This window comes from Rhinolophus sinicus, chromosome 16, assembly GCF_057876585.1.
Source record: "Rhinolophus sinicus isolate RSI-liver-muscle chromosome 16, RSI-T2T, whole genome shotgun sequence".
Taxonomy (NCBI): domain Eukaryota; kingdom Metazoa; phylum Chordata; class Mammalia; order Chiroptera; family Rhinolophidae; genus Rhinolophus; species Rhinolophus sinicus.
The window spans coordinates 90,853,015-90,880,994 of record NC_142516.1 but is presented as its reverse complement, the minus strand read 5'-3'; the positions used below and the strand labels follow the sequence as shown (position 1 = coordinate 90,880,994).

The 27,980-nt window shown below is 41.5% G+C and overlaps 1 protein-coding gene across 2 annotated transcripts; it reads right to left on the bottom strand.

Moving 5' to 3' along the window:
* Nucleotides 1-70: 70 nt before the first annotated feature.
* On the bottom strand, nucleotides 71-26,657 carry HSPH1 (heat shock protein family H (Hsp110) member 1). 2 transcript variants are annotated; one of them, XM_019718529.3, is made up of 18 exons: nucleotides 25,808-26,657; nucleotides 23,252-23,309; nucleotides 21,955-22,095; nucleotides 21,107-21,229; nucleotides 19,542-19,641; nucleotides 18,307-18,440; nucleotides 17,669-17,913; nucleotides 16,848-17,076; nucleotides 15,380-15,486; nucleotides 14,995-15,128; nucleotides 12,716-12,918; nucleotides 10,941-11,072; nucleotides 8,194-8,331; nucleotides 6,781-6,906; nucleotides 5,475-5,582; nucleotides 5,259-5,378; nucleotides 1,663-1,824; nucleotides 71-946 (listed from the first exon to the last, which is right to left on the bottom strand). In XM_019718529.3, exons 1-18 carry the CDS (start codon nucleotides 25,912-25,914, stop codon nucleotides 737-739), a joined length of 2,577 nt encoding a protein of 858 aa, XP_019574088.1. In that variant the 5' UTR covers nucleotides 25,915-26,657; the 3' UTR covers nucleotides 71-736. The 2 variants fall into 2 exon arrangements, with proteins under 2 accessions (XP_019574088.1, XP_019574089.1); XM_019718530.3 differs by lacking the exon at nucleotides 10,941-11,072 and having other exon boundaries at nucleotides 25,808-26,290.
* Nucleotides 26,658-27,980: the final 1,323 nt, after the last annotated feature.

Here is a 27,980-nt window from a genome sequence, read left to right as displayed (position 1 = left end):
AGTGACTTCATTTCTGCTACAATGGTTTATACCACTCTCCCCATCCCATTTTTAAGTCAGTGACAAAACCTTTTAGAAATGACACCGTAAGATAAACTTTATTTTAAAGCTCATAAAAGGCTTCACAATACCAATTACAAACAGAATCCACATTTCTTCCATTTTACACCTTCACATGATGATGCACTGTGTAACGAGATATTTTAAAGTTTTTGTTCTGCATGCTAACACATTTCACTAGTGTCTGCATTACTCAATACATTTTTAATATCAAAGCAAAAAGTCATATTCTATTGGACATAATTTTAGAAAGCCCTTCTGAAATCAGACTGTCTTGTTTATCAACATCCACACACATGCTGAAACGGAGAGCAAAATGCAAGAAAACTACCTTGGCAGAACAATCGATTTTACCCACAGCCCCGGGACAAGCAGTACAGCTGTTTCAGTTTCTCCAAAAGACAAAAGTCAATTTCATCCTCAGTGATGCAAATGGTAACACTGCACAGAAGCTTAGTATGAATTCACAATTCCACAGGAATCTGAAAGTTACCAAGGCAATTTTCCCTTTTAGGATCATAAAGACTACAGACGTAAGCTTTTTCTTTCTCCATATAATACACAGAATTTCTAGACATCCTTAAAAAAGAAAATATAGTCTCAGTATGTTATGTAGAATCACATACTGCAGCAAAAATATTTTATTACTGGAAGGATGAACCCAATTTCATGTTATCTAGTCCAAGTCCATGTTGACGGAACTCTTCTCGTTAGGGTGGCAGTCACCATTCTGATGTGGAGGTTCAGCACCAAAACTATTTTTGCCTTCATCTAAATCGTCTTCCTTTTTATCAGTATTTGGGCCGTTTGGAGTTCTTTCCAGTTTGGGTGATTCAATTTTTGGTTTGGGCTGTGTTACCACAGGTTCACAAGTGTTATTCAACTCCTAAAAAAGAAAACAAAACCAGTAATCACATTGACTCAATCCATCCAGTTCATTTCCGAATGCTTTGCTATACACCTGAACCAATACTGTCCCTAGAACTCCAATTATACATCTCAAAGGATTCCATCTACTCATCACACTTGCTCAAAACTATAGCTTAAAGCATGGTCGAAGAGAAATGACATGTCGGGGACTTGCTAAGTACATATTACCTCATTTAATCCTCGCACCAATATTAAAAGGTAGGAACTATGATCCCCACCTACGGAAGAGGAAAATGGTTCGAAGGTTATGTAACTTAACCTCAAGATCAGAAGAACTAGCGAGCACAGAGCTGGAACTTGTCACAGACCACATCTCTGGAACCTCCACTGTGTCTCAGTACCTTCCAGACAGAGAGCAGTTCCTTGGTTTTTTTCCCAGCTTCCTTCAAGTCCCCCCCCCCCCCAAGCCTCCCTTGATCAAAGGCCAGCCTGGGTCCTCTCCATTATCCAGAATTTCCTAACCCCTCTGACGCTATTTCTACCATCAGCACTGAACACCATCTGATGTACTGCCGAAACACAGGTCTTCCGTATTTTGTGGTATCAATAATAAACTAGGAAATCTGGTGGCAATCAGGATGAGGTGAAAGATTTATAGGAAAAATGGTCACTCAAATGATTGCAACTTGAGTCCCTAAGAAAACACATCATTGAACAGTCTGTAACACTCACCTTTATTTTTGCTTTAATTTCCTGAGCACGTACAACTGGCTCCTGATCGAGACTCTTTCTGGCCTGAGTATTCATGACGTTATTCATCCACTCCATCATTTCGTTCACGCATTTCTCGACCTTTTTCATTTCAGACTCATCAATATGGTTATACTTCTCATCCTGAATGGAAAAAGCATAGCCATTCAGTAGAATTTAGCTTTTAACAGTAATAATTTGACCCAATTTTCCATGAAGTTCAAAATCTACCTCTAGTCTTGAATACCAAAAACAAATTTTTCATTTAAGAACATCTGTTCACAACAAAGGTTCTTCAACTTAAATACTAGCTTATCAAAACCTAGGCTAGCTTGGTGCTTCTGGTCGAGATGGCAGAGCAGGTAATCGCTGCACCTGCCTCCTCCCATGACTACATCAGAATTACAACTAAACTACAGAACAACCATCACTGAGGACCACCTGAAGTCTAGCTGAACTAGCCCTACAACCAAGGACCTACAGAAGCAGCCACCTCAAGACTGGTAGGAGGCGGAGACTCGAAACGGGTTGGTCCCACACCCACATGTGGTAGGTAAAAATTGGGAGGGGTATCTCAGCTATAGAACCCCCCCCCCCGCCCCAGTCCAGAGGAGCAAGGGGTCCCACAGCCACACCAGGCCCCCCAGCCCAGGGCTTTAGTACCAGGCAGAGAAGTCCCCACAGCTTCTAGCTGAGTGAGCTGAGGACGGCTGGAGTCCAGGTGCTCCTCTTAAAGGGCCCACAGTCGAATTTACTTGCTGACAGATTCTCTTGCTCCAGCACTGGGGCAGCAGCTTGAATGGGGAGGAACTGAACTGTGTCTACCTTCAGGGCTTGGGCTGGAGGGGCCGCTTCCTCCCTGAGGGAGGAGTTGGTGGAAGCCATTGTTCCTTTGTTGAGCCCTCACTCTCCCTGGGAGCAGACACAGCTGGCCGCCATACATGAGTCTCCATCAACCTGGCTAACGCCACTTGTCTGCCCTGGTGATTCCCTGAGACCCTGCCCTAGGCAACTTGCACAGGCCCACCCAAGCCTCTTCCAGTGGCTTTTCCATACAAACGGCCTGTCTTGGCTCATTCTGAGGACTTTCCTAAAATCTTTCAAAGGTTCACAAATCCCACACAAGTAGCTTCTGACCTCGGCACTAGCAGCAGGCCCCAGTTCACAGCTTAGTTTCTCCCAGGCACTTCCAAGCCCAGCACAAGTGGCAGCCACCTGCAGATCACTTTGTATAGCTCATATCAAGTGGCCCTGGGCAGGGCACAGGCAGTGGCTGACCCTGGCCTGCACCAGAACCAAGAGGCCCCAGAACCAACACACCCGATGTTCAGCTTGAGACCACACCAGAGCCCCACCCACCACCTCCACAGATGACACAGCCGAGGGGCAGACTGGGCAGGAACCAGAGCCCTGCTAAAGCAAATCCTGCTCCATAGGGTCAGCTCCGGCACAACAGCTCCTCCACTGTAGTCACGGCCAGTCCTCAACCAGTCGGCCTGAGGGTCAGCCCCGCCCACTGACGGGCCAACAGCAACCAAGGCCCAACTCTAAGGGCACACACAACCCACACAAGGGACACACCTGGAGCACCCAGCTCAGGTGACCAGGGAGACTCCGTCACTCAGCCCCACAGGACACCTATTACATACGTCCACTAAGACTGGGAGACACAGCAGCCCTACCTAATACATAGAAACAAACACAGGGAGGCAGCCAAAATGAGGAGACAAAGAAACATGTCTCAAATTAAAGAACACAACAGAGCTCCAGAAAAAGAAAAACAAAATGGAGACAAGTAATCTATCAAATGCAGAGTTCCAAACACTGGTTATGAGGATGCTCAATGATCTCAGGGAGCACTTCAACAAAGAGACAGGAAACATAAAAATGGAGACAGAAAGGAAGACTACAATAAACTGAAATGGAGAATACATTAGAGGGGATCAACAATAGAGTAGATGAAGCAAAGAATCAAATCAACGATTTGGAAGATAAGGTAGCAGAAAACACCCAATCAGAATAGCAAAAAACAAACAAAATGCCCCCAAAAGTGAGGATAGTTTAAGAGGCCTCAGGGACATCAAGCATACCAATATTCACATCGCATAAGGGTACCAGAAAGAGAACAAGGAATTATAAAACCTATTTGAAGAAATAATGACAGAAAACTTCCCTAACCTGGCAAAGGAAAGAGATATACAAATCCAACAAGCACAGAGGATCCCAAACAAGATGAACCCAGAGAGGCCCATACCAAGACACATCATAATTGAAATGCCAAAGGTTAAAGACAAAGAGAGGTTCTCAAAAGCAGTAAGATAAAAGCAGTTAGTTCCCTACAAGGAAGCCCCCATAAGACTGTCAGTTTATTTCTCAATAGAAATTTTGCAGGCCAAAAAGAGATTGGCAGGAAATAGTCAAAGTGATGAAAAACAAGCAACTACAACCAAGATTACTTTACCCAGCAAAGCTATCATTTAGAAGCGAAGGACAGATAAGGAGCTTCCCAGACAAGAAAAAGCTAAATGAGTTCCTCACCACCAAACCAGTATTACAAGGAATCTTAGAGGGACTTAAGATGGAAAAAGGTAAAATATCAATAATAAAATGGCAACAAATACATCTCTTTCAACAATTACCTTAAATGTAAATGGATTAAATGCCCCAATCAAAAGACATAGGGGCTGGATGAATGGATATAAAAGGAAGACCCATGTATATGCTGGCTACAAGTGACTCACTTCAAATTGAAAGACACACAGACTGAAAGTCAAGGGATGAAAAAAGATACTTCATAAAAATAGAAATGAGGGGGGAAAAAAAAGCTGGGATAGCAAAACTTATACTAGACAAAATAGACTTGAAAACAAAAGCTACAACAAAAGACAAAGAAGGACCAGTACTTCACTTCTGGGTATTTATTCGAAGAAACCCAGGAGACTAATTTGAAAAGACATGTCCATCCATATGTTAACTGCAGCATTATTTACAATAGCCAAGATATGGATGCAACCTAAGTGTCCATCAATAGATGAATGGATAAAGCAGTGGTACATCTACACAATGGATTATTACTCAGCCATAAGAAAGAATGAAATCTTGTTATCTGCAACAACATGGATGGACCTAGAGGGTATCATGCCAAATGAAGTCAGAGAAAGACAAATACCATTTGATTTTGCTTATATGTGGAATCTAAAAAACAAAATGAACAAACAAAACAGAAACAAACTCATAGGTACACAGAACAAACTGATGGTTGCCAAATGGGAGGGGAGCTGGGGGATGGGTAAAAAAAGGGAAGGGATTAAGACATACAATTCATAGTTACAAAGTAGTAAAGGGAATATAAAGTACAGCACAAGAAATATAGCCAATAATACTGTGATAACTATATGTGGTGTCAGATGGGTACTAGATTTATTGGGGTGATCACTTCATAAAGTATATAAATGTCTAATCACTGTGCTGTGCACCTACAACTAACATATTGTTGTATGTCAACTGTAATTGAAAAATAATTAAAAAAATAAAGTAAAACCTAGGCTAACTTCCTCACGATGTACAAGCAGCCTTACGTTATTTCTGAAGTCGGCTGCCATCTTCGCATAGTGCTGTAGCCTCTGTCCTAGTTCTTCAAACATCTTTGGCCGTTCCTCAGCTTCTTGAAACCGAACTTTAATCGGAGTGCCAATTTTCTAAAACAAAATAAATTAATGTTTGTCATAATCATATTTTAAAATTCTCTAGTCTAAAAAACAGGCACTGCTTTCCGGGAGGAGAAGATGGCTTACCATTAATTCTTCCAACTTGTCCACATATGCCTGTTTGGCTTGGTCCTCTCCTTCCTCATAGAGCCAGTCCTCAGTCTCTGTGAGCAATCTCAAAAAATTTTGATGATCCTGTAGGTGAAACATGAGAGCCAACAATACGGAGAACCATCGTCAGAAGCGTTAACCACTGAGTAGCTGACTTTATTTCTAGGAAGGCCTTCGGATGACCTGGATTCTCTTCACTGAGAAGTGTCAGGGAGCAACACACTCTCTACTATTAGCCTCACATGGTGCTTCACAGGAGACAGCGCCAGTTATTCTTTGGCTTCTCTGTCTTTCACACGGAGACATTAGAGAATTTTGGGGAAATGATTCGTACTGACTTAAGATATTGTACCTCAGGAGTCCAATTTTGAACAGTCTACACACTGAAATGTTGTTATGGAAGAACAATCATTTCCCTACTCTTCAAAACATTAGGTCTTATCTTACCTGTCTATTCACTTCCACAACTACCAAATACTTAAAGGGAAACTAGACAAGTTGACAATTAAATTAGTGAACCCATGAAAAACCCATTCCTACTCAATTCACATAAAGCATGCATTACTCTAGTCTCAGGTCTAGCCTGGTTTGTGTTATCTCTACCTCAGAACCCCAACTGCAGCAAATTCAGGAATTAGGACAGTCAAGAACTGAAATATATTACACAGTAGCCCAAGGATTTTAGAAATAAAATAGAGTCCTAAGTTTGAATTGCTTTAACTTCAGAATTAATCCCTCAACCATCCCAGATTGCTATCCAGCCAATTTTTTCCCAAGTCCCACCCTTCACAGTTGTGCTTCTGAGATTTACTCACAGTCACACTGACTTTGTGAGCTTAGACAGGAACTACGGGGAATCACGGTGACTGATAAGCTTTGGAATGACGGGCTGAACCTGTCTTAGGGGACAACACAATGACAGAACAACCAAGGGGCCAGAGTCATTAAAGAAAAAAAAAATTCCTGAGGTCTCTGAAAGCAAGGATTTTCTCTTACTTATCTTTCTAGTCCCCTTACTGTGGATGTCACAGACTCTGAATAAAGGTTTGATAGGCTTTCTCCTGGATGGTAAAAACTACAGTCACTGGAGTAAACCAGGATAGAACAAAACCACACATTCCTAGTGAGCTTCTCTCTCCAGGACTTTGTTTATACAGTTTCTATTTCAAGTTGTTTTGTTTCCAAAAAGCTCGTTACATAATCTGGTAAAGGTTAAATGCCAAGTTTGATATTAAACACTTCATCTGAAATTATCTGAACAAAAAGATAGTTCTAAACATACCTGTTCACATATAAATTTTTCATACGGCCCACTCAGCTTGTCCCTGAACTCGTACACGTATTCCTCCACTGCATTTTTGGCATCATTTCTTTCCTTCTCCAGTTTATCCTGCATTATCATCTTACCCTGTCAGGAAACAGAAAAAGCTAAGTACTTACACTCTGTTGTCAACAAAATCAACAATTAACACCAAAAAAATCAGTGTTAACAGTTCTAATTTATACTTCATAAAACTCTTCCAAAAAAACCCGAAGAAGTTCTTCATTTTCTAAATAGACATAAATAGGTGTGTGTTTTTTTAACATTATGTAAAAAATTACATAGTTTTCATGTTTCAGATTTAATGCTAAAAAAATAATCTATGGCTTTTACATAATTTTGTTCTTTTTCTTTCTTTTTTAAATTTTATTGGGGAAGGGGAACAGGACTTTATTGGGGAACAGTGTGTGCTTCTAGGACTTTTTTCCAAGACAAGTTGTTGTCCTTTCAATCTTATTTGTAGAGGGTGCCGTTCAGCTTCAAGTTGTTGTCCTTTCAGTCTCAGTTGTGGAGCGCGCAGCTCAGCTCCAGGACCAGTTGCCGTTTCTAGCTGCAGGGGACGGAGCCCACCATCCCTGTGGGAGTCGAACGGCAACCTCGTGGTTGAGAGGACGCGCTCCAACCAACTGAGCCATCTGGGAGCTCAGCGGCAGCTCAGCTCAAGGTGCCATGTTCAATCTTTAGTTGCAGGGGGCGCAGCCCACCAACCCTTGCGGGACTTGAGGAGTTGAACCGGCCACCTTGTAGTTGAGAGTCCACTGGCCCATGTGAGAATCAACCGGCAGCCGTTGGAATTAGGAACACGGAGCTCTAACCGCCTGAGCCACCAGGCCGGCCAATTTTTTTTTTTATGGAGTTATACAGTAGTCTTATACTGGGAATAATATTGGCCAATGGATCAGACCACTTTGCCACCATTTTAAAATCAAGGATAAATTACTTCAGAGTCCATTTACTTATATTTATTGTTAAATGAATTTCCAAGCACCACGTTCCCATCTGAGTCAAGGTAATCAATCTCAATTATTTCATATCTTCTAGACTGCAGAGCACAGTGTGTTTTAAAGAAATCCTGCCAACTGTACTGTGCTCAGTGCTCAGACATACTAGCATCTAGTTTCTTCACAAGAACCCAGGCAATTGATTTTATACCCAGCAGAATGGTACAGATCTCTTTAATAAGGATGCAAACATACAAACAAAACGTTTGAATATTAAACTGAAAAACCACCGTTTTTGACTTTTCCCAATCTCTACAAGTGTATAAAACTTGGGGTATGGAAAAGAATTATAGTCAATTATCTGTTATAAACATGGGCAACAGGTCCAAACCAGAAACAGTCCAAGATAAAAGCACTGAACTCAAGCCCTCACCTCGGTCTCAATGTACATGTTAAGCAGGTCTTTCCCCAACTGCCAAACCAAGTTGGCTTCAATGGGCAGCTCCACATTCACCACCTTTATTTTGGGTTTTTTAGCTTCTGGAGGCTGGTCAACTTTCTTTTCATTTGCCTTGGGAAGGTTTAAAAAAAAAGGGAAAAGTTCTTAAATAATCCTTAAAAAACAGAAAATTAAAACTCATCATATTTGCTGATGATCTAGGCAAAACCAAAACCCCTACAACTATGAAGATGGAAGTTATAAATCTGATTCCCACCCGCCCACTTTAAATCAGGACTGCAATCACACTCAAGCAAGCCCCACACTCCTTCGAAAATTCACCAGGACATTTTTCTCTTTTCATATTAAAATTAAGCTCTCCTGCTAAAGCTTTTGCTTCATAGGTCTTTACGTTCTAATTCCTTTAAGTAATGTTTGTGATTCTAAAATCAAAAACATTAAATTGTCACATCCTTATAGTCTAGAATCTGACCAATGTCAGATCAACACTACCGCCGTAACACATTCCCGAGTCCCTACATCCCAGTATTATACCTGCATTAATTACAATTAGCACCACACTGACGAGTGCCTTTTAAAATTTCCTACTGAATTTGGAGATTACACACACACTTGTGTGTGTATACCAGGGGTGCCAAAAGAATGTAAACAAATGGACACTTTGGTCAGTGTTGCTGAAGCAGTAGTTCGCCGTAATCAGAAGTGTCTAGACACTGACGGTAACCACTGTGAACACCTCTTGTAACTGGAAAAGTCAAACGTGACTTGTATTCATTTTTAGTTATCGGTTTATATTGTTACGATTTTAATAGTTTTCCTTTCTTCAATGTGCATACATTGTTTTGGCACCCTGTGTACGTATATCCTCATTCCTACGTGTCTTTGTGTCGTTATCACTTCTCATAAGCAACTCTGCAACATCAGAAGACTAAGTCTTAAAATAGCAAATGGGGTGATGCAAAGAAAGCTAACAGTTTATTGTAGATTTTTCAAAAGATATAAATACAGGGCTAAAGAAGTAAGCATCTCCTTTGGCCTCTAATTTCCCAAGCCTGTTCTATGAACTTCTGTTTCTGCAGGATTCCACTTGCACAAGTGACAAAGAACATAATGTGGGAAACAGATTAGAGAATAAGTGGGGTTGTATCACAGGCACACTAGTTGGCTGGGATTCTAAAAAAGGAAGAGGCTGGTCTATGGGTCATAGCATCGCAGCCACTTTGGGGAGCCATCAAGTATGTTAGAATTCTAGGCCCTTTACAGAATAAAGTGGGACTTGAAAGAGTGTCAGCAGCTTGCCTAAAATCACAAAGACAGACATGGGTTGGGAACTTGTTTCCCGGACCTCAGCTTCAGTGTTCCTTAGCAGTCCCTATCTGCCAAGTGTTGGCAGCTGTGTCACTGGCAATGGTCCAGTTGACCAGCCTGCGGTCCCTGTGCCTTCCTCCCACTAGGGCACAGGAGAAGCCCCCAATATACTGACGTTCTGGGGACATGAACCACAGGAATGATAAAGGGATCAGATGATACCTACACTCAGCAGAGTGCAACAGATATTTGGGAAACAAATGGATGGCAGTTCATATGTGGCAGTTAAGTCAGGATAAGACTACCTGGCAGTACAACCAACTACCAACTACCGACAAAACCAATGTGTCACAAAATGGCATTCGCCGTGGCACACGAGGAAGCCTCTGAGGGGGTGTGTGAGAATGTTCCCCAGAGCCTGACACTGGTGCCCCCACCTCCAGCTAAGAGCATGAGACGCTACCAACGGCATGTTGCAGACAGAGACTATGAGCACGTGCCAGTTAATGCTCCAGGCTGAGTGATGACAGAGCTGTTACTATGGCCAGGGCAGTGCTGCCCCACCAGCACCATGGGACAGGAAGCTGACAGAAACCAGGATCAGGACCCCACAGGGTTGATCAGGACACGGGGACATTACACACTGGGAACTTCTACCAGGTGTAAAACGTATTTTGACCCCAACAAACATGTCCCTAATTCGTCTAAGGGTCAAGAACTCTATCGGAATGCGAGAGAAACCAAACCACTCATGAAAGGTTAACCATTTACATGCAACTTGCACAAAGAATGAAGTTCTGCAAAGCAGAGTGATCTGGAGAAACAAAGGAAACCTCCCAATATCCAGCTGACCATGAATTTTAAAGGTTTAATTAGAAACCAACCTCTTTAAAGGGACAGAACTCTTTAATTTAGCTTCAGTACATACTGGGAAGCAGGGCAAAGAATAATTACTTTGAAACGCAATCTGGTTATTTCCAGATCATCCTAATTAGTTTATTTAAATCTGACAGGTGATGTGAGAGAAGGGTTTCCTAGACTCCTGTAGCCCATGTATTTATCACCAGACTAGCCCGAGTGGAAACCAATTGCCCAGCACTGCGAGCTATGTGTTTCTGCTCCTTGCACTGACAGGACCTCTGGCACAGCAACAAGCAATGCTAAGCATTCGTGTTTTGGAGTGGCAGTTAATCAAGAGAAAACTTCAGGTCTAAAGCAGAATATTCAATTCCCTTAGCTGAGCTTGAGTCCCTGCAACTGGTTTTAGTTGAAACACACATGGAAAATTAACAAAAAAAATCCTGCATAGAATAAATAACCTGGCGCTTGCTCTTCAAGCTGCAGATCTAATGATATGATTAATGATCACGTTGCAACATTGTCCAATGGAATGAACTAGAAGAAGCACTCACTTTGTCAGCATCTGGGGTTTTGTTTTCTTCTGAGGTAAGTTCAGGTGAAGGGGGAGACTGTGAGGTCTGTTGACCATCAGTTTGTACCTGGGGCTGTGTTCCAGCTTCACTGCTGTCTTGCTGGATACTTTTCTGAAATGAAAGCCCAGGCACAAAGGATGTAGAAAGCAGGTGTACTTGGGTAAATGTAAAAATTATAGGGCACCAGAGACAGTATGTTCAATTTCTGAAATTTTAACAGGTGGGGGAAAAGATACTGGATAAAGCAAAATGAACACAAAATACCTGAAAACTTCTTAGAAATTTTAAACCTGTAAAAAGGTACCTGAATGACTGTAGTTGACATAAATAACTAGTGGGCATGTTGATTGATGTGATGACAACCGAGGACTCTCGGCTAAGTACTTCCACCTAGCCTTGTAGATACTGACTCTCAGAACCAAAGGTAATAGATTGACTCTAGGCCTGTCCCCAAAACAGGCTCCGAAACTGTTTCACCGGGAGCCAGCCTGCACCAGGACATGTCTCAGTGAACTGAGCAGTTATGTGAAACAGCCACCTTCAGTTCTCTGGGCGCCCATCAGGACAGCTCAGACACACAAGACCCCACGTCCCCACTGTTTGTGATCCAGCTAGTTACAGCCGAAAGATCTCAGCATAAAGAATCTATGCTACATGGGAGTACCCTCAATCCTCTCTGCCCACCCTGGCGGCTCTCATCTTTTTCTGTCAGAGCTTTGAGATTCTTAGCAGACGTTGAAGTGTTCAGAAGCCAGGCACGCCTGATATACAGAGGGTACCAAAAAAATGTACACACATTTTAGAAAAGGAAAAAAACTGTACTAAAACTGAGTAATCAATATATACCGATAACAAAAGATGAACACAAGTCATGTGTATACATTTTTTTTGACACCCCCGGTATATCCAGAAGGTACTGAGACACTGACACAACAGGCATTAGAATGGTGTCCGAGCCAAATGAGAAAGTACATGGCACTGGTTATCTAACTCACTCCAGTGAGGCTTTTCTAAATGAGAACACCACTGAGGCTCAGATGTTGATGTTCCTTTCGTGTTCTAGAAAGTAAATAACAGAGGTCTCTGATCACAGGATACCAGACTTTCTCCCACCTTAACTAAAACACTATACTGCCTGCCTCGCCTCTTCATTTAAGCTATTTCTGATTATTACCCAGAAATAAACTGCAATAGCGGATCTATTTCAAAGTTTCTTGAAGTTCTTTTGTTGACTGTGTAAAATTAGCACTTAGGCAAAAGGAAGTCTAAGTTAAGAACACAATCAGTAACTTTCTGTACAAAGACACGTCTCTTCCTTCCTCCGACAGTATAATGAAACATGTAAATAAAAGCAATTAAGTTTGGAAATACCAAAGCCTATTTGGCCATGTAACTTTTTAAGAGAAAACAAAACTTTAATATTTGGTATATATTTCACCAAATAGTTTTTGCAATAGTCTTTTTTATTAACCAGTCAAATTTGACTTTTCAAAATGTGGTCTGTCTTTAAATTGTAATTTAAAGAAACTTTACCTACTCCAATTGTCACATGCCAGTTCGAATGAAGCTAGAGAATTTAATCACAATTCACCACATTCCAGGCTGGATAGCTGTATACTACCATCATATAGCAATTGCTATTATCGTTACCCCAAATTCTAATCAAAATGAAGAAAAACCTGTTTTAACCTTTCCTTCCAGCTTAGAACTAAGTCAACTACCTATTCAAACTCTAGGGCCCCCCACAGACTTACATCAGAGTCTGGGTTTTCAGGAGGCCTCTGACATTCCATGTCTGCGCCAACAGAAGGCAGCTCGGTCTCCTCGCTGGGGACTTTCTCCACCATAGACGCTGTGGAGATGGTGAAAATGCCATGGCTATTGACCCGTACTTTCACTTTCACTTTCGATTTCTCTCCATCTTTCTGTGCAGAAACATTCTGAACTATGAAGCGGCCTGCACAAAAGGAAACCAATAATTTTAGAACTGAATCTGCATCTGTAAAGATGACAGCGGCTAAGAAAGCTCAAAGTATTATTTTGCCAAAATCTCCCCATTTCCTCTACCAGCTGAATTAGATTTAAGTCCTCTAATTCAGCTGGTATACACACTATAAACATAACCTGTCAAAAGAGACTTAGGAGTCTCTAGTATGCTTACAATACTTGGGATTTGTCTCCATCTGCCATGAAACCTCCACTACTTGACGCTTCTGACGTGGACACTGTGTAGTGATGACTGGCTGTCACTGTGTCCTCTCATCCTACTTCTCCAGACGAATGAGCAGGAACTTGATGTGACAAACCGTTAACAAGTAAAAGGCAGACGGTACGGTATGGGGACGTGCTGCATTCTAATCCTGCAGGGTCCTTCAGGAGCATGGTTTGTTCTGACTGAATAATCAAATTTCCTATGTTTTCAATAGCAAAGGGGAGCTCAAAACCTCTATCAAAGCCCGAAATTATTATGCAGGACGGAGTAGTTCCGGAGCATTCCTGAGCAGGAGTGAACAGTGCTGACTCAGAGGCCAACGATCTGAGCTCCGATCCCGGCTGTGTGGCCTGCCTGCTGCACGCTACTTACCCTGCCCGTGCTTCAGTGGACTAAGCTGGTGTTCACTGGGAACACGTAAAACCACGGGACCAACCATGTCCACCACACATGGTCCCAGAGACCACGAAACCAAAACGAAGTATTCTGGACTTATTGTGTGCAAAGCACCATCCAACAGCCTTGTATTTAAGGCACTGGCTATACGCACACACAGAAGTTACAGATTTAACTACTAGGACAGCAGCAGATGTTGGAATCCACCTTCATTAATAATCACATCACTAGTTCGGGAACTAAGTGCCCTAAGGCCCACTTAAAGAAAAGGCATTTACTGTGGGGTATCCAAGAAGGCTCATAGGAGACAGGTTTCTGTAAGTATGTGCAGGTTTTGTCAGTTGTGATGAATGAAAAATCTAGTGCTAGGCTGAAGAGCTCATAGGAGAAGGTTTCTGTAAGTATGTGCAGGTTTTGTCAGTTGTGATGAATGAAAAATCTAGTGCTAGGCTGAAGAGCTTGGATTTTACCCTTAGCACAATGGGGACAGAATGCATAGAATCCAACCTGTTAAAATTTTAATCTATATTCAATAATTTCTCAAACTAATTTCTTCCCAATACTTCTGCAAAAACTTAAAAAAAAATTCCTTTGGGCAGCCGGTTAGCTCAGTTGGTTAGAGTGTGATGCCCATTAACACCAGGGTTGTCAGTTTGATTCCCACATGGGCCAGGGTGAGATGCACCCTCCACAACTAGACTGAAACTACTTGACTTGGAGCTGATGGGTCCTGGAAAAACACACTTAAAAAAAAAAAAAAATTCCTTTGAGTCAGAATACTTTGAGTCTTTAGTAAGAAAAACACACAACTGGCCAGAAGCATCTTAGGCTCCTTCCAACACTTTCATTATGAAAAGCTGTGGGCAAGAGTGAGTCCTGGAAAGATCTAGCAACATCGGGAAATTTTACCCACACCTTGGGAGATATGGCCCCTTAAGGAGATGCCTGCAGCTCTCCCAGATTTCCAGCGCTACTGTGGGTCAAACTAGATGAAAACAGTGTCAAGCCTCTCAAAGAAAAAATGTACCAAAAATGGTGCACTTTTAAAAATACAAAGGTACATTTAAAAAGTAGTTTCAATGATTTCTGAGACAGGCTTTAAATTGGAAGTAACTTTCTGCAAGGAACATCTCACCTAGAGGAAAAGTCAGTATTAAAAGTTGTAATCCTCTAAATGTAGTTGACATCAGAACAGGAAAAAATCCCTAAACAGAGATCCTTAGAAGTGACAGAGCACTAGTAAGTCACTTCATTTCTGTAGGCCAGTTCAATCGTCAACAAAAGAGATTTCTCCATCACCATTATCTAAATTGAAAACGTCTTCACACAGAATTATGTTACACTCAACACTGCCAAGAATAAGAAAGTTTCAAGTTTGTACACTAACTTAACCCTTTAAAAGAGTAAATACGATGAACTGCTTACCTATTTTTGCTTCTGGATAAGGAACTCCTTGAGGATCAGAGTAGAAAGCTTCCAGCTCAAAAGGCCCACTTCTCAAGAAGGTGAGAACTTTGGAGAAGGGAGCGGCATGGTTCCGACAAAACACCTCATGAACACTAGAGGAAGCAAAGGCAGGCAGTGCGTCAAGTACTTAGGCTCACTGTGCAACACAAACAGAATAGACGCATTCCAAAATTGCTATCAAGTTTATCCCACCATTTATATCACCATTTATCACATCAAGAAGAGACTTTGACAAGTTTAGTTCTTGAAAACCGCAATTAACCACACTGCTGTCAAAGTCATTTGTGAACTTTCCTTCTTTACACTAAAATACGTAATTTGAAAGTTAATCTCTGCTACTTACCCTTCGGTATCTTCTGAGTCGTGACTCCAGACCAGAGATATTGGAAAAGGAACTGCATCTGTGACGGAAAACTCTCTCACTTTAAACGCTGGGGACAGGATTGCACACTTTAAGGAAGGAAGGAAGTATTAGCATGAGCACATGAATAATTTCACTCACCTTTTAAAATAAAAATTCAAATGGGATGGGTAGGTTTAAAGTCAAAATCAAAATTACTTAATATAAATCTTTAGCATAAATGATTTATCATCTGAATCGTATGCCAATAACTGTAATGACACATAATATAATGATTCTTAGGATGGCAACTGTTAATTATTAGCAAGTTTCACAGGGGCTTGGGAAAGAACACCAGTCTTTCTTAGACACGCCCTGCTGACAGCAGTTTCAAAGACAAGTGACATCATGTTTGAATATGTATACATATACACAGCTCTGTCCACATTGCCTTTCAAAAGTGGAAAAACCAAGAAAGTTGATAAAACCCAAAATGTTCATAAATTTCAAGTAATTTTATAAATGAAGGAAGCAACGGTAAATTCAAATTTGGGGTAGACAACACCCAACAGACAGGTGGGTTTAGACTGGTCACATAAAAATGACTAAATACACAAATAAAATAAAAGTCAATTAACTTTTGATTAGCATAGGATCCTTCAAAAGAGACCAAAAGAAGCTACTCTTATAAACAAACTATAAACTCCAATGTTTCTGGGAATTAGTTAAGGAGGCATACTCCATTATCAAGGAAAAAGCAAAAACAAATCACGATGGGTAATGATGTTACAACAAATTAGCAAGTAGTACTCAGTATCTACATATTCTCCTTTTTTAAGTTTTAAAGGGTAGTCTAATTACCTTTGTCTACAGAATCTCTTGCTTTTATGTTAAAAAACTGCTAACCAGATCAAAACTCAAGCCATGTTAACTTGAAACTTTAAACTACTTATTTCACTATAATATCCTAAATATAAACTAGCATAATTTTATCAGTAACTGCCAGATTTGGTGCTTTTGCTTTGCCAAACAAACTTCATGCCGCTGAGCTGCTGTCTTACTTTGTAAGGTTAAAATCAGTCTGGAGGGGGGAGCAGCTACTTCCTAACACCACCTGTTAATACCTTTCACCCTGCAAACGTCCCCCTCATCAACTCATTAGACCCGAGTGCCATCTGAACCCCCTCCTACGTGCTTTAACAACTGTCCCTGCCACACAGCTAATTGGAGCGTCACATTACTGCTGCGTTCTGTGAGCCCCCGAGTCATGCCCACTCCCAATCCCCACCAGCTGCACAGCTCTTTGGCGTTTCCTGGATCGCCCATACTTGAAGTTCGTCTGCCCACAGCCTTACGGATTTATTTCACAGTAACTCCCTTGTGGTATGTTTTAGGCACGGGGCTGCTTACTGCATGACCCCTCAGATGAAATGAAGTAGAGATGTCTCGGGCATGGCCCGGAAGGCCGTACCTGCAGGGCACACCCTCTGGCTACCGCTTCGTCTGCATTCAGTGTCGTGCTGACATCTTTTCCAAAGAATTTGGCAATTTTTTCTTTCACGGCTGGAATTCGTGTTGCACCTCCAACTATCTCAACAGCACTCACGTCTTCAACTCTGAGCTGAGTCTGTTCCATCAGTGAATAAAGGGGAACTTCTATCCTTTGCAGGAGTTCAGCACAAAGTTCTTCGAATTGTGCCCTTGGCAGGTAAGAGAACACTTTATAAATCTTTAGAAAAGTTACCCAAAGGCCAGTATCCTGTCCTACTGTTTTTAAACAATCTATCAACTCAATGAATTTCACTTTTTTATCAGACACACTGGATTCCACATGGACCAAGTGTAACTTTTCTTAAAAAATATACAAAACAAGTGCGGAAAGGGGATGGGGAAGAAATCAGTTCTTCTGGTAATCACTGGAAGAATCACTTTCATATTAATATTTCCATTTTACTCCTAAACTTTTTATGTCATCCAACTCTCATTACTTTGAATATTTATTTCCATTCACTTCAAAGTGTTTCCGTGAAATAGTTTGTGAACCCATTATTCAATTACTGGTCCAAAAATACTAAAAAGTAGACTACCAAAGAGACTTCAGTAAGGGCCCTTGGCAAAGCTCTCTAAAATCCCTTTGCAGAAGTGCTCCCGGCTCTGACGGCATTACCACTCTTCCCAGCGTGCAGCACACAACCTTGGAATGCGGGCCCAGGCACACAGCACCACAGCTAGAACCAACCCTGATTCAGTAACAAGCGCTTTCTACTTAATCTGGCAGAATTCGAGACACACCTGTTCATCTTTCCCGAGACATCCTTGTCATTCATAAAGCACTCGATATTCAGTGGTAGGTCTGTACTGTTGGAGCTCATAAGCTTTTTCAATTTTTCACACTCCTGATACAGACGAAGCAGGGCTCGAATTTTGGATTTTGTATCCAACTTGTACTTAGTTTTAAATTCTGCACAAAAATGTTCCACTAACTTTTCATCAAGATTTTTTCCTCCTAAGAAAGGATCAAAAGCTGTTCCCAGTACCTAATTTAGTTAAAACAAATAATGTTATTTTTGATATTTTTAACTAGAATCTTAAATATTGCTACTCAATTAACAAACAATAGGCTCAAATTTAAATTACAACATGAAATCCAAGCCAGTTAGGAGAAACAGAACCACAAATTACAACTGCAATACTGAATAATCTCTAAGATTTTTTTGACTTTTAATGATTATATAGATGATCTTAAAAAGCTTCTCTTTCCTAAGCAAGAATATTAAAGTGAGCCAAGACATTGTCTTTATCAAGATCAACCTTATTGACAGTTCCTCGTTGACATCAAGACCAGAGTCAGACAGCTCAACACCTCAAAGTAACGGCAAGTTTAACACATTTAGTACGTTTGACCGCTTAGTCCCAACGTCTGACTTTACCTTCAATTTTCCCTTGTTAAAGGCACAGGCAGACACTTGAAAAGCAGAGTGTCCCATATCAACAAAAACCACTATCCGAGGTTTCTCATCCAGGCCTGGGAGATCCTGCTTATAAATTCCGTAATTCAAAGCCACTACAAAAAAAAAAAAAAAAAAAATGATGTTTCAGTTCTTTGGTTCACATTTTCCTAAGAATTTCATTGTTACCAATATAATTACACATGCAGGAAACCTGACTATCCTTCAAACAATTAAAGCTAAACATTCTTTTTATACCTGACTCCGTAAGATTTTCTTGAAATCAATCACTTTTCCCTTTTCTGATTTTTGAACAATGCTCTATCACTTTTCAATGCGTGGGGAGACATGATGGAGAAGACATACACGGGGCGATTACAATGACATGTAACCACAAACCATATCAGACTCATTATACAATACTTACATTTTAACCACAAAATGCCAGGAGACTGCTCATCCAAAAAAATTAAAAATTTAATATACAACGACAGCAACTGCAGTTCCTACCAATTATTTTTAGATTTGAGGCAAATAACTGACCTGACCTCCCTTAAAGATTCTATGTTAGCTTTTTCTGAACTTTTATTTCTAAACATGTATACCTAAGAACATACCTTTATTGAAAATTTAAGACTTTAAAACAATCTACTAGAAATATGCTGGGAAAAAAGTCTTATTTGCTTTGCCTGATTACACTGAACTGTACCTGACTTTTGTTCACCTGTAATCCTAATAAACCGAAAAAGCTCCAGGAGATAACAGTGACCACTTTGCTCACCACTATTTCCATATCTGACCCCATGCCTGGCAAAAGGACAGCCGAAGTGAATACGTGACAGAGGTGCATCGTTAACTACACATATCTGGGAAATATGTGAAGAAAAAATGTTTAACTAAATTAATAACTGTAAGCAAGGAAGTCGTGAAACCCAGAATCGTAAGGTTTGGGGAAAACTTGTTTCTTAACTATAAAACCAATGTAAGAAAATGTACACAGAAAAAGTGTTTTTTTAATAAAAAACAGATTCATAAATCTGATAAAGTGCCAATTTCTCATTAAACACAGCCATCTAAAAAAATGCCATTTTTGCTTCCGAACCTAACACGTTTTTGAATAGACTGTATCTACACCTACATGAAAAAGTGTTTAGCAATAGTACCTGGTGTGTCTTAACTCTAGTTTTGATAGCATACTCACTCCAGTGTTTCCTTACCAGCTGTCATGTCATTCATAAGTCTTAAGCAGTTAAGACCAACAATTTGTGCAGCATCTAACACAGAGCGCCTCTCGGCATCTGTGAAGAAAGAGGGGACCTACAAATAAGAAAAGAAGTATAACTGAGCTAGAACACAAAAATGTGTACAAATTTCTCAAAATCACGTTTAACAAACTCAAAATAGTCCACCTAAATCGGTGCATAGCCAAGTCATAAAACAGAAATAGAGCTCTAGTTTCTAGCAAGTTCCTTAACCTTCAAAACAGTAACTACTTTTGAAAAGATTGCCCTAAAATTACAGTATCAAAGTAATCTTTATTATAACCAAATTTTAACCTGAAATTTAAAAGCCAGGAGTATTCATAATACATTGGCAGTTACTTAAATCTAATAGAAAGCTTTACATTTATGTGGATGAAATACCATTTGTAAAGTAGTCTTAAATTTCAACTGACATTTGGAAATGCTAATGCTGTCAACATTTAATGTGAAATATAATCAACTATAGGTAACACGTTCAGAAACTTGAAGACAATACAGAGCTAATTCGAGCACGTGCCATTGCCCTTTAGTTTTGCTCTTTGTTGAGTTCAAGCATTAATAGAGGAAGGGGTACCTTCGAATTCAGTAGACCTGTTATGACATTTTTTTGGCAAAGCCTGTTGATTTGCCTAAGAGAAAACAATACTGTGACTTTCACGTTTTCCCCAAAGTATGTGTAGATGCTTCAGAAGTAGAGATAGGAGCATCTTTCAAATCAGCTGCTTTTATCAGTTTTTTCATCAGGTTATTTAAAGAAAAGAAAGGACCACTGATTTATAACTTAATGACTTAATTTTACCAGAGATTAATGTAATTTCTCCAAGCATATCCCTTTAGTAGACCACCTTCTGCCGTACAAGGGAAACAGGAGGAATTTTGCTCCTCAGCCTGTCCTTGCCCCTCTGAAGCCACACTGCCATAAAGGCTCTCAGTGGTCTGCTGCAGTGCTAAGGCCATGCTGTCGGTCAGTCCATTCCGACAATTCTGGGGCACAGCACATCAGCAAGCAACCCTAGACATTTGGGAGAGCAGAATTTACAACTACCTTTCTGGTGTTCAAACAAAAGATGGCTTTGGGCCACAACCAATCAATTAATTGTCCATTGAAGGTAGTGGGCTTAGCAGTGCTGAAAAATCTAGGTTTTATCACTATCAGTAGGTTACGTTTTAAAGCTTACAATGGTTCTCAACGGGAGAAATTTGGAGAAGCTCCCAAGTAAATATACAAGTGGTCTAACAGTACATTAAGTATCAGACTATCACCTGAAATGACCAGTTTGTATTTCCAAAAAGTTCCACAGGATAGATTCAGACGTGCATTTCCAGTCAAGAAGCTTCGCAACTTCTGGCTAAAAATACCACTGGAACCTACTCCAAAGTGTTCCTGACCACTGTGTTAACATAGTCCTGTAGAATTTTCATCTCTAGTAACAGAACAGCTTTCACACACTGGATACTTAAGAGTAACACAAAGCAGGCAAATTAAAACAAAATGCATGGCCTTGCTGAATTCTACTTACTGAAATAACACAATCTGTTACTGGCTTCTTGAGGTTGCTTTCAGCAGTTTCCTTTAACTTCGTCAGCAGCATGGCTGTTATCTGTTCCACACTAAATAGATGCTCTTCATCCATGTACATCACCTGTGTGGGGGAAAGGAGATGTTTTAAACATAGTGGTACCTAAGGCGACATGCTAATACTAACTTCCATTATTATATACTTTTCCAGAACATCTTTATTGTTATAGCTGTTCAGGGAAGGAGAAAAGGAAAGGAAAAAGGGAAAGGCCAGCAAAGAAAAGAAGGAAGCAAGAATTTCCCCCTAGAAATGAAGAGAAAAAAAAAACTCTACAGCGTATTTTCCCCTATTCAAAATACTCATCAAAACATTATAAAAGGTAGTAAATTTCCACTCTAACTAAAGAGATGAATCACTGTGAGAAATATTATTTTGTGTAGATCACAGGACAGGAACGTCTCTGCTAGTTTAAAAAAAGATTTCTGGTTGTGTTACAAGATTGCTTTCCCAACAACTACAACTGGGCCGCACTGGAAAGGACTTATTTGAGATGACAACACAATTTAGATCTTTTTAAACACCACTAAGCAAAACCTAAAGTTATACAATTGCCAAGAAGTTACAAGAAACACACATTAAATTATATCATTATATACCATTTGAACAAATTTCAAAGACAGATGAAAGACATACCTACAGTTTAAAAGAAGCTAGATTAAAAAAACAATAAAAAGATCATACTGTCCAATTAAAAAATTTGTGTTAAATTTTCATTAAGAATTAAGTTACTTCTCTACAGATAAATTTGTTTCCCATTAAGGAAACCTAAGGTTGCTCAATTTTATTACCTTTATTCCAACACCACCATTTTTCATCGGAACCAAATCATAACTTAAGTTTTCCTTTTCCTTTTGAATGAAGGGATCATTGAATGCTCGGCCATGGAACCTCTTGAAGTTAGACACAGTATTGTTTGCATGAGTGATTTGCTACAAAAGAAATCAGATTTTAAATTATTTTCTAATTTCAACACCTATCACTACTTACAGCAATTTTACAAGAACTCACTTATACAACTCAAACCCTGGGGATATAAATAACTTTCCCTGGAGCCTAGTTCTCTTCTCTCCTTTGCTTTTTTCCTCTTTTGTTTTGTTTTTCTTCCAACGAGCCACAATATAGTACTCCAGGTTTTATTTTTTTTCCAGCAATACTATTGTCTATCTAAAACAATTTTTTCAGTCTCTTTCTTAAAGCCTCTCAAAAGAGATTTCATGTCTTTTTACTTTCCCCTCCATCCCCAAATGTAGAGCCCTAAATGGGAGCTACATATATAAATTTTCTAGTCACATTAAGTAGTAACAGGTGAAATTAATTTTAATAGCTTAGTCCAATATATGTAAAATATTATTTCAACATGTACTCAATATGAAACACTGATGAGAGAGTTTATTTCATTGTAAATGTTCAAAATCTCAAGTATTATACTTTTTGATTCAGACTAGGCACATTTAACATGCTCGACAGCCACAAGTAGGCAATGGCTACCACATAAGACAGCACAGGTTGAGACAAAAAGTTCTCCCAGTCCCACCTTAATTACTAAGTAATTTGAAAACACTTTTATTTTTATTTTGTTTTTTAAATCACTCTTTTCAGTATTGTTAAACACACGCAGTTGTGTAACCACTAACCAATTAAGGGTTTTTTTGTTTTTAAGGAGGGCGCAGCTCACCGTGCTCCACGCGGGGATCGAACCAGCGTGTTATTAGCACCACGCTCTAACCAACTGAGCTGACCGGTCACCCCGGAAAACACCTTTAGGCACAGGACTTCTAGAATCTTTAACTCTTAAATGAGTGTCATGAGAAAATCCACATAAATTACATAAATTAGAAGGTAAAGAAATTACTAAAAATTAAGATTGGCAGATTAGAAAGTTACAGTAGACCTTATTCAATAAAACAAGAGGAAGGGAACAGAAGGAAACAAGGACTATCTAAGGGCTCATAAAGAATACTTGCATTACATTACTAAGTCTCACAAATGGATGACAGGCTTACATATTTCATATTCTTGTACGTCCTTGGGATTTTACTTTTGAAACATCCCCCTTAAAAGCAGGCCAGAACTCTCCTAACATACCTGATTTTTGGCTGCAACTCCAATTGTTCTGTTTTTTGGTCCAAATGATATGACTGATCTGTAAGGTATACAAAACATGTTTCAAAAAAGTAAAAAAGCATAAATGTGGACATTTTTAACAAGAGAAAATAATCTACATGGTTTGGGGCAAGGAGGGGCACTTGTGCAGTACAATTTTGGAGTCAAAAGCTTTGGTCAAATACTCAGAGGGGGGTCCACTTAACTGCTACTCTGAGAATCCAATCTGGGGGGCAGTCCTACACTCCCCCCTCCCCCCTCGTCTGAACATGGCTCAGGGGACATTTTCCAATACCTCTAGTACCAATACAATTCTCCAGGTCCCCAATTATTAGGAGGTGGACACTAACTCTGAAATGCTTTGAACAGTTAAAGGTATTATTAATTTGGTCCTAGACACAATTAACAAAAAATATGGTGTACCTCTTCTTCTCAGTCCGTTCTACAAACCTAAATGTCATTTAATTCCTACTGCTGTCCTTATATACCATCTGCCTCTTTAGGATCAGAAGTTTTCTATAAATCCACTCAAGTGAGCCTAAGTTTGCTTCAGGAATTTAAAAGCATAAACTTAGAAAGAGGGTCCCTACACGGAAGACTTTACTTTGCAAAGCCAGTTAAGAATGATGCAGAGAGCACCACAGCAGAACTGAGGACAAACGCGGAGGGAAAGGAGTGAATAATCAGTTACATTAAGTCAACTTTGAAGGGACAAAAAGTGACTTGTAACTGTAAGACAGCCTTCCAGTGATGGAAATGGAACGTAGCACAGTTAAGCACAGGAAAGTCAGGAGGAGGTAGATGGATTGGGTTTTAGATCGGAGGGCAGGTAGGAGTAGTGATAAATAAGATGAACAAAATGGGAACATATCGAAGGCATGAAGTACCAGGATGAATCGAGTTTACATTTGCTCTAATAGAGACATCCTAGTCCTAGATTATCTGAGCAGGTGCCAAATAGCATCCCAAAAGCCAGAGAAGTGTGCAAGCAAAGGCTAAACAGATATCTTCAAAAAACAAGAGTATCATTCTGAGCCTAGAGTAACTACACACTTGCAGAATTTACTCATTTTCCAAGGGGACTCAAATTAATTATATTAAACAGAAATTAACAGTACCCAATACAATTCAGTCAAATATCTATTTTATAAAAATATTAAAAGGAACTCCAACCCTGCCCTATTTATATTTTTTAGGGGCGTACCTGTTGTCTTTATTTGCACACGGTCACTCTAGCCACATACACAATTTTTCCTACCCTCGGTTGAGCAAAGCAGCTAACTTTTCCTTTATTGGATCAAAGAGAACAAAGATACAAAGTGCACTTAGGCATGGAAGCCTGAGGTGCCCGTCTTCTTACTAGACTCCAATTACACAACTTTCTGCACAACTAAAAACAGACTGCAGATTTGCAAACAGGTAGAATCATGGGATGCTCTGGGAATAAGTCTCCCCAATGCTACCAGTTTGTCAAGTGCCTAATTTCTAATCTTCCCCTCACTTTCATAAATGTTCATCTGCACTCAAATGGTGATACAAGCCCAGTCATTTTACCTTTGGGCTCATTCTTTCATTCTATACTCTTTATCTTGGGTTTAAGGCATTGAAAAATAAACAGCTACATGGATTTCCCTAAGTCAGCAGGTGTTTTTACCAACGCACATGCAGGCATGTTCCTAGACACATTATCCTCAGAAAATAAGCCCGCCGAAAAGGTTGCTTTTTTGAAATGTTACCCTTTGCCCACCCCACGCTGCTGTCGAATATAACATTTAATTCAGTGACAACCTCCATCCTCTTAAGGAGTTCTAGTACCGAAGTAGGTTAATTTTTATTTTCTCTCCTCTATGTAAATTGTGCAAAATTAATAAAGGAATTAGAACACGGTTTAGGACTCCTCTTGAATAGCTCTCTTAAGTGAGCAAAAAGGACGTTTCCATCTTTCATAATGATCCCAGGAACCAAGGACAACGACGTTAGTAACCAAGGCACATTCCTGTAGCAAAGTGACTCTGGTCGCTAACAACAGTCGGCCTGCTCGGGGGACAAGCAGCGGCAGACAAGCTCTGGAAGCTTCCAATTCATTTCGAGACTCACAATGCGGAAGAAGCTTGGCAGCCGGGCCCTGCAGAGCGCGGAGACAGGGTCGGAGAGAAAGGGACCGGCTGGGGGCGGCTCGGCGGCTCAGAGCAGCCGGGCGGGGAAACGCGGAAGGCGCTGGCTCCAGCCCGCCGAGAAAAGAGCCCGGTCGCGGGCTCGGCCGCAGCCTGGCGCCCAGCGACGACCCTGGGCGATTCAGCTCGCAGACTTCTCGTGGCCCCACAGACCCCGAAGACACCCTCTCTCCAGTTCGTGGGCAAGCGTCCTGCCTGGCCGGCCCCGACCCTACCGAGAAGCGCATCGCCCCCCACGCCGCCCCTCCATTCGCCCGGCGTTCCGGAGCCAGCCCACCGATCTGGGTCCCGCCGCTTCGCTGCCCCCGCCGGGCTTCTCCTCCCGCCCAGGACCTCCCCCAGCAGCCCCACAGATTCCACTCACGGGGTGCACCGGTCGCTGAATTCGTTGGCGATGGTCTCGATGCCCCCGGCCCGGGCCACCGCGATGTAGCAGCTCTGCGAGCCTACGTCCAGTCCCACCACCGACATGGCCGGCTCGCGGTCCTCCTCCGCCCGGGTCTGGGTCCGAGTCCTCCGCCGCTGCTTTCCGCCCTGCCGCGCGCGGTGCCGCGGGGTCCGACCGCTCCCGTGTCACTCGGGCGCCCCGGCTGCCAGGGGACAGTAGCGGTTTGCAGAGAAGTCACCCGGGAGCAGGCGGTGCCGAGTGTCCACGGGTCGCTCCGCAGCTCCGGTGACTGCCTGGATGTGCAGCCGCTCTCTCCACGCTCCGCGCCCAACCACCGACCCAAAAGGGGAGGTCCCAGCTCCTCAGCCTTATGTATCGCACTGATCAGAACTTTCCAGAATCTGCGGCATTTACTCACCGGCGCCTCCGCCGGCCCCTCCACGTGCCACTTCCGCTTCCTTCTTCTAGAGCCTTCTCTACCCAATGGGGGCCTGGTCCCTGAGGGGGACGGCCGCCGTTGCCATGGTGGCAGCAGCGCCGCTCTGGCGCTATTGGCTCAGCCGGCCAGGCCACGAGCCCACGCCCGCCCGCCATAGCCCCAGGCTCTTTGCTCTCCTAGTCCAACGGCCACGAAGAATGGGAAAATCGTCATCTTCGTAATTTGCTCGTGGGTGATGCTGTCCCATCCCTAGACTCTAACGGGAGACTGAGCGGGCGGAAAGGCCGCCGACGCTGAGGAGGCCGACCAGCTGTGAGGGGAGCATGTCGGGAACCATAGTCCAGGAGGAGGTGGTGGGCGCCTTGCTTGCTGGGATACGTAGTCCCCGCCGCAGTGTGTGCCGGGAGCCGGCTTTGTCTTGGGGTCCTCTCGCGAGAGGCCGGCTTCTCTCCAGTGTGTTTGCGCGCCTCGTCCAGCAGCCACGTTGTTCTGTTTTGTGTTTGTCTGTATTATTGTCTAGGTTACACCCCAAGTGGTAGATTGTGAATTAGGAGGATATCCGCTTAAACCTCGAATCACAAACACAGGGTTTGCGTTAAATGTTCTTGCATTTATCAGCCGGCAGAATATTCTTTTGTGAGATAAAATGTCAGGTTTTTTTTTTGTTTGTTTTAAGAAAGCATTTTTGAATGTAGTGTAATTTGGAAGTCATGTGCGGCATCACTTTCTGCTTATTTTTTTTTCTTTTAAAGTTTTTTTATTTATTGGGGAAGGGGAACAGGACTTTATTGGGGAACAGTGTGTACTTCCAGGCCTTTTTTCCAAGTCAAGTTGTTGTCCTTTCAATCTCAGTTGTGAAGGGTGCCGTTCAGCTTCAAGTTGTTGTCCTTTCAGTCTTAGTTGTGGAGGGCCCAGCTCAACTCTAGGTCCAGTTGCCATTGCTAGTTGCAGGGGGCACAGCCCACCATCCCTTGCGGGAGTCGAACCGGCAACCTTGTGGTTGAGAGCCCACTGGCCCATGTGGGAATTGAGCCGGCAGCCTTCGGAGTTAGGAGCATGGAGCTCCAACCGCCTGAGCCACCGGGCCGGCCCACTTTCTGCTTATTTTTGATATCTCTGACTTGAGCAGACCTTGTTCCACCCTGCGCTCCTAGCCATAGACTATTAGATAACGTTTTGCTGCTTGTTTGATCTCAACCCTGAAAAGCAATGTCCCTGTTAACTTTTCTCTAAAGAGTCAAACATAAAGAAAAGTGGAACTCTACTGCCATTATCAAGTCTCGGTGTATTTTTTTTATTTACCTGATAGCTCCTTTTTCACACTCCCTCAGTCACACACAGGTACAAGCACAGTTCAAATGTGTGTAACTGGGTTAAGTTAGGGGTTGTTACCTAAAGTCACAAAAATCTAACTCCTGAAAAGTATGGCAATTATAACGAGATTAAATCAGAGACAAATGCCCAGGTTTCTGTTACAAATCAAGTAAACTACGTGCTTTTTGATAGTTGTTCTGGCACTTAGACAAGCTGCTTAATATTTAAATGCTGCACTTAATTTTGCCTTTAAATTGGGACAATCATTGTCACATTCTAAAGGTGATTGTATTAAATTGCAAAAGACACAGCTATCATTGGGTGTGTGTGTGTGTCTTACAAAAACTCCCCTCCCGACTATTTTTGCGTATCAAAATCTTTTATTAACATCAATAG

Coding starts and splice junctions, on each gene's coding strand:
- HSPH1 (XM_019718529.3), bottom strand. CDS start 25,914: ATGTCGGTGGTGGGACTGGACGTAGGCTCGCAGAGCTGCTACATCGCG. Junction 19,642..21,106: donor TAACAGATTGTGTTATTTCA/GTAAGTAGAATT, acceptor TCTTATTTGTAG/GTCCCCTCTTTCTTCACAGA. Junction 1,825..5,258: donor CAGCCGACTTCAGAAATAAC/GTAAGGCTGCTT, acceptor TTTTCCATTCAG/GATGAGAAGTATAACCATAT.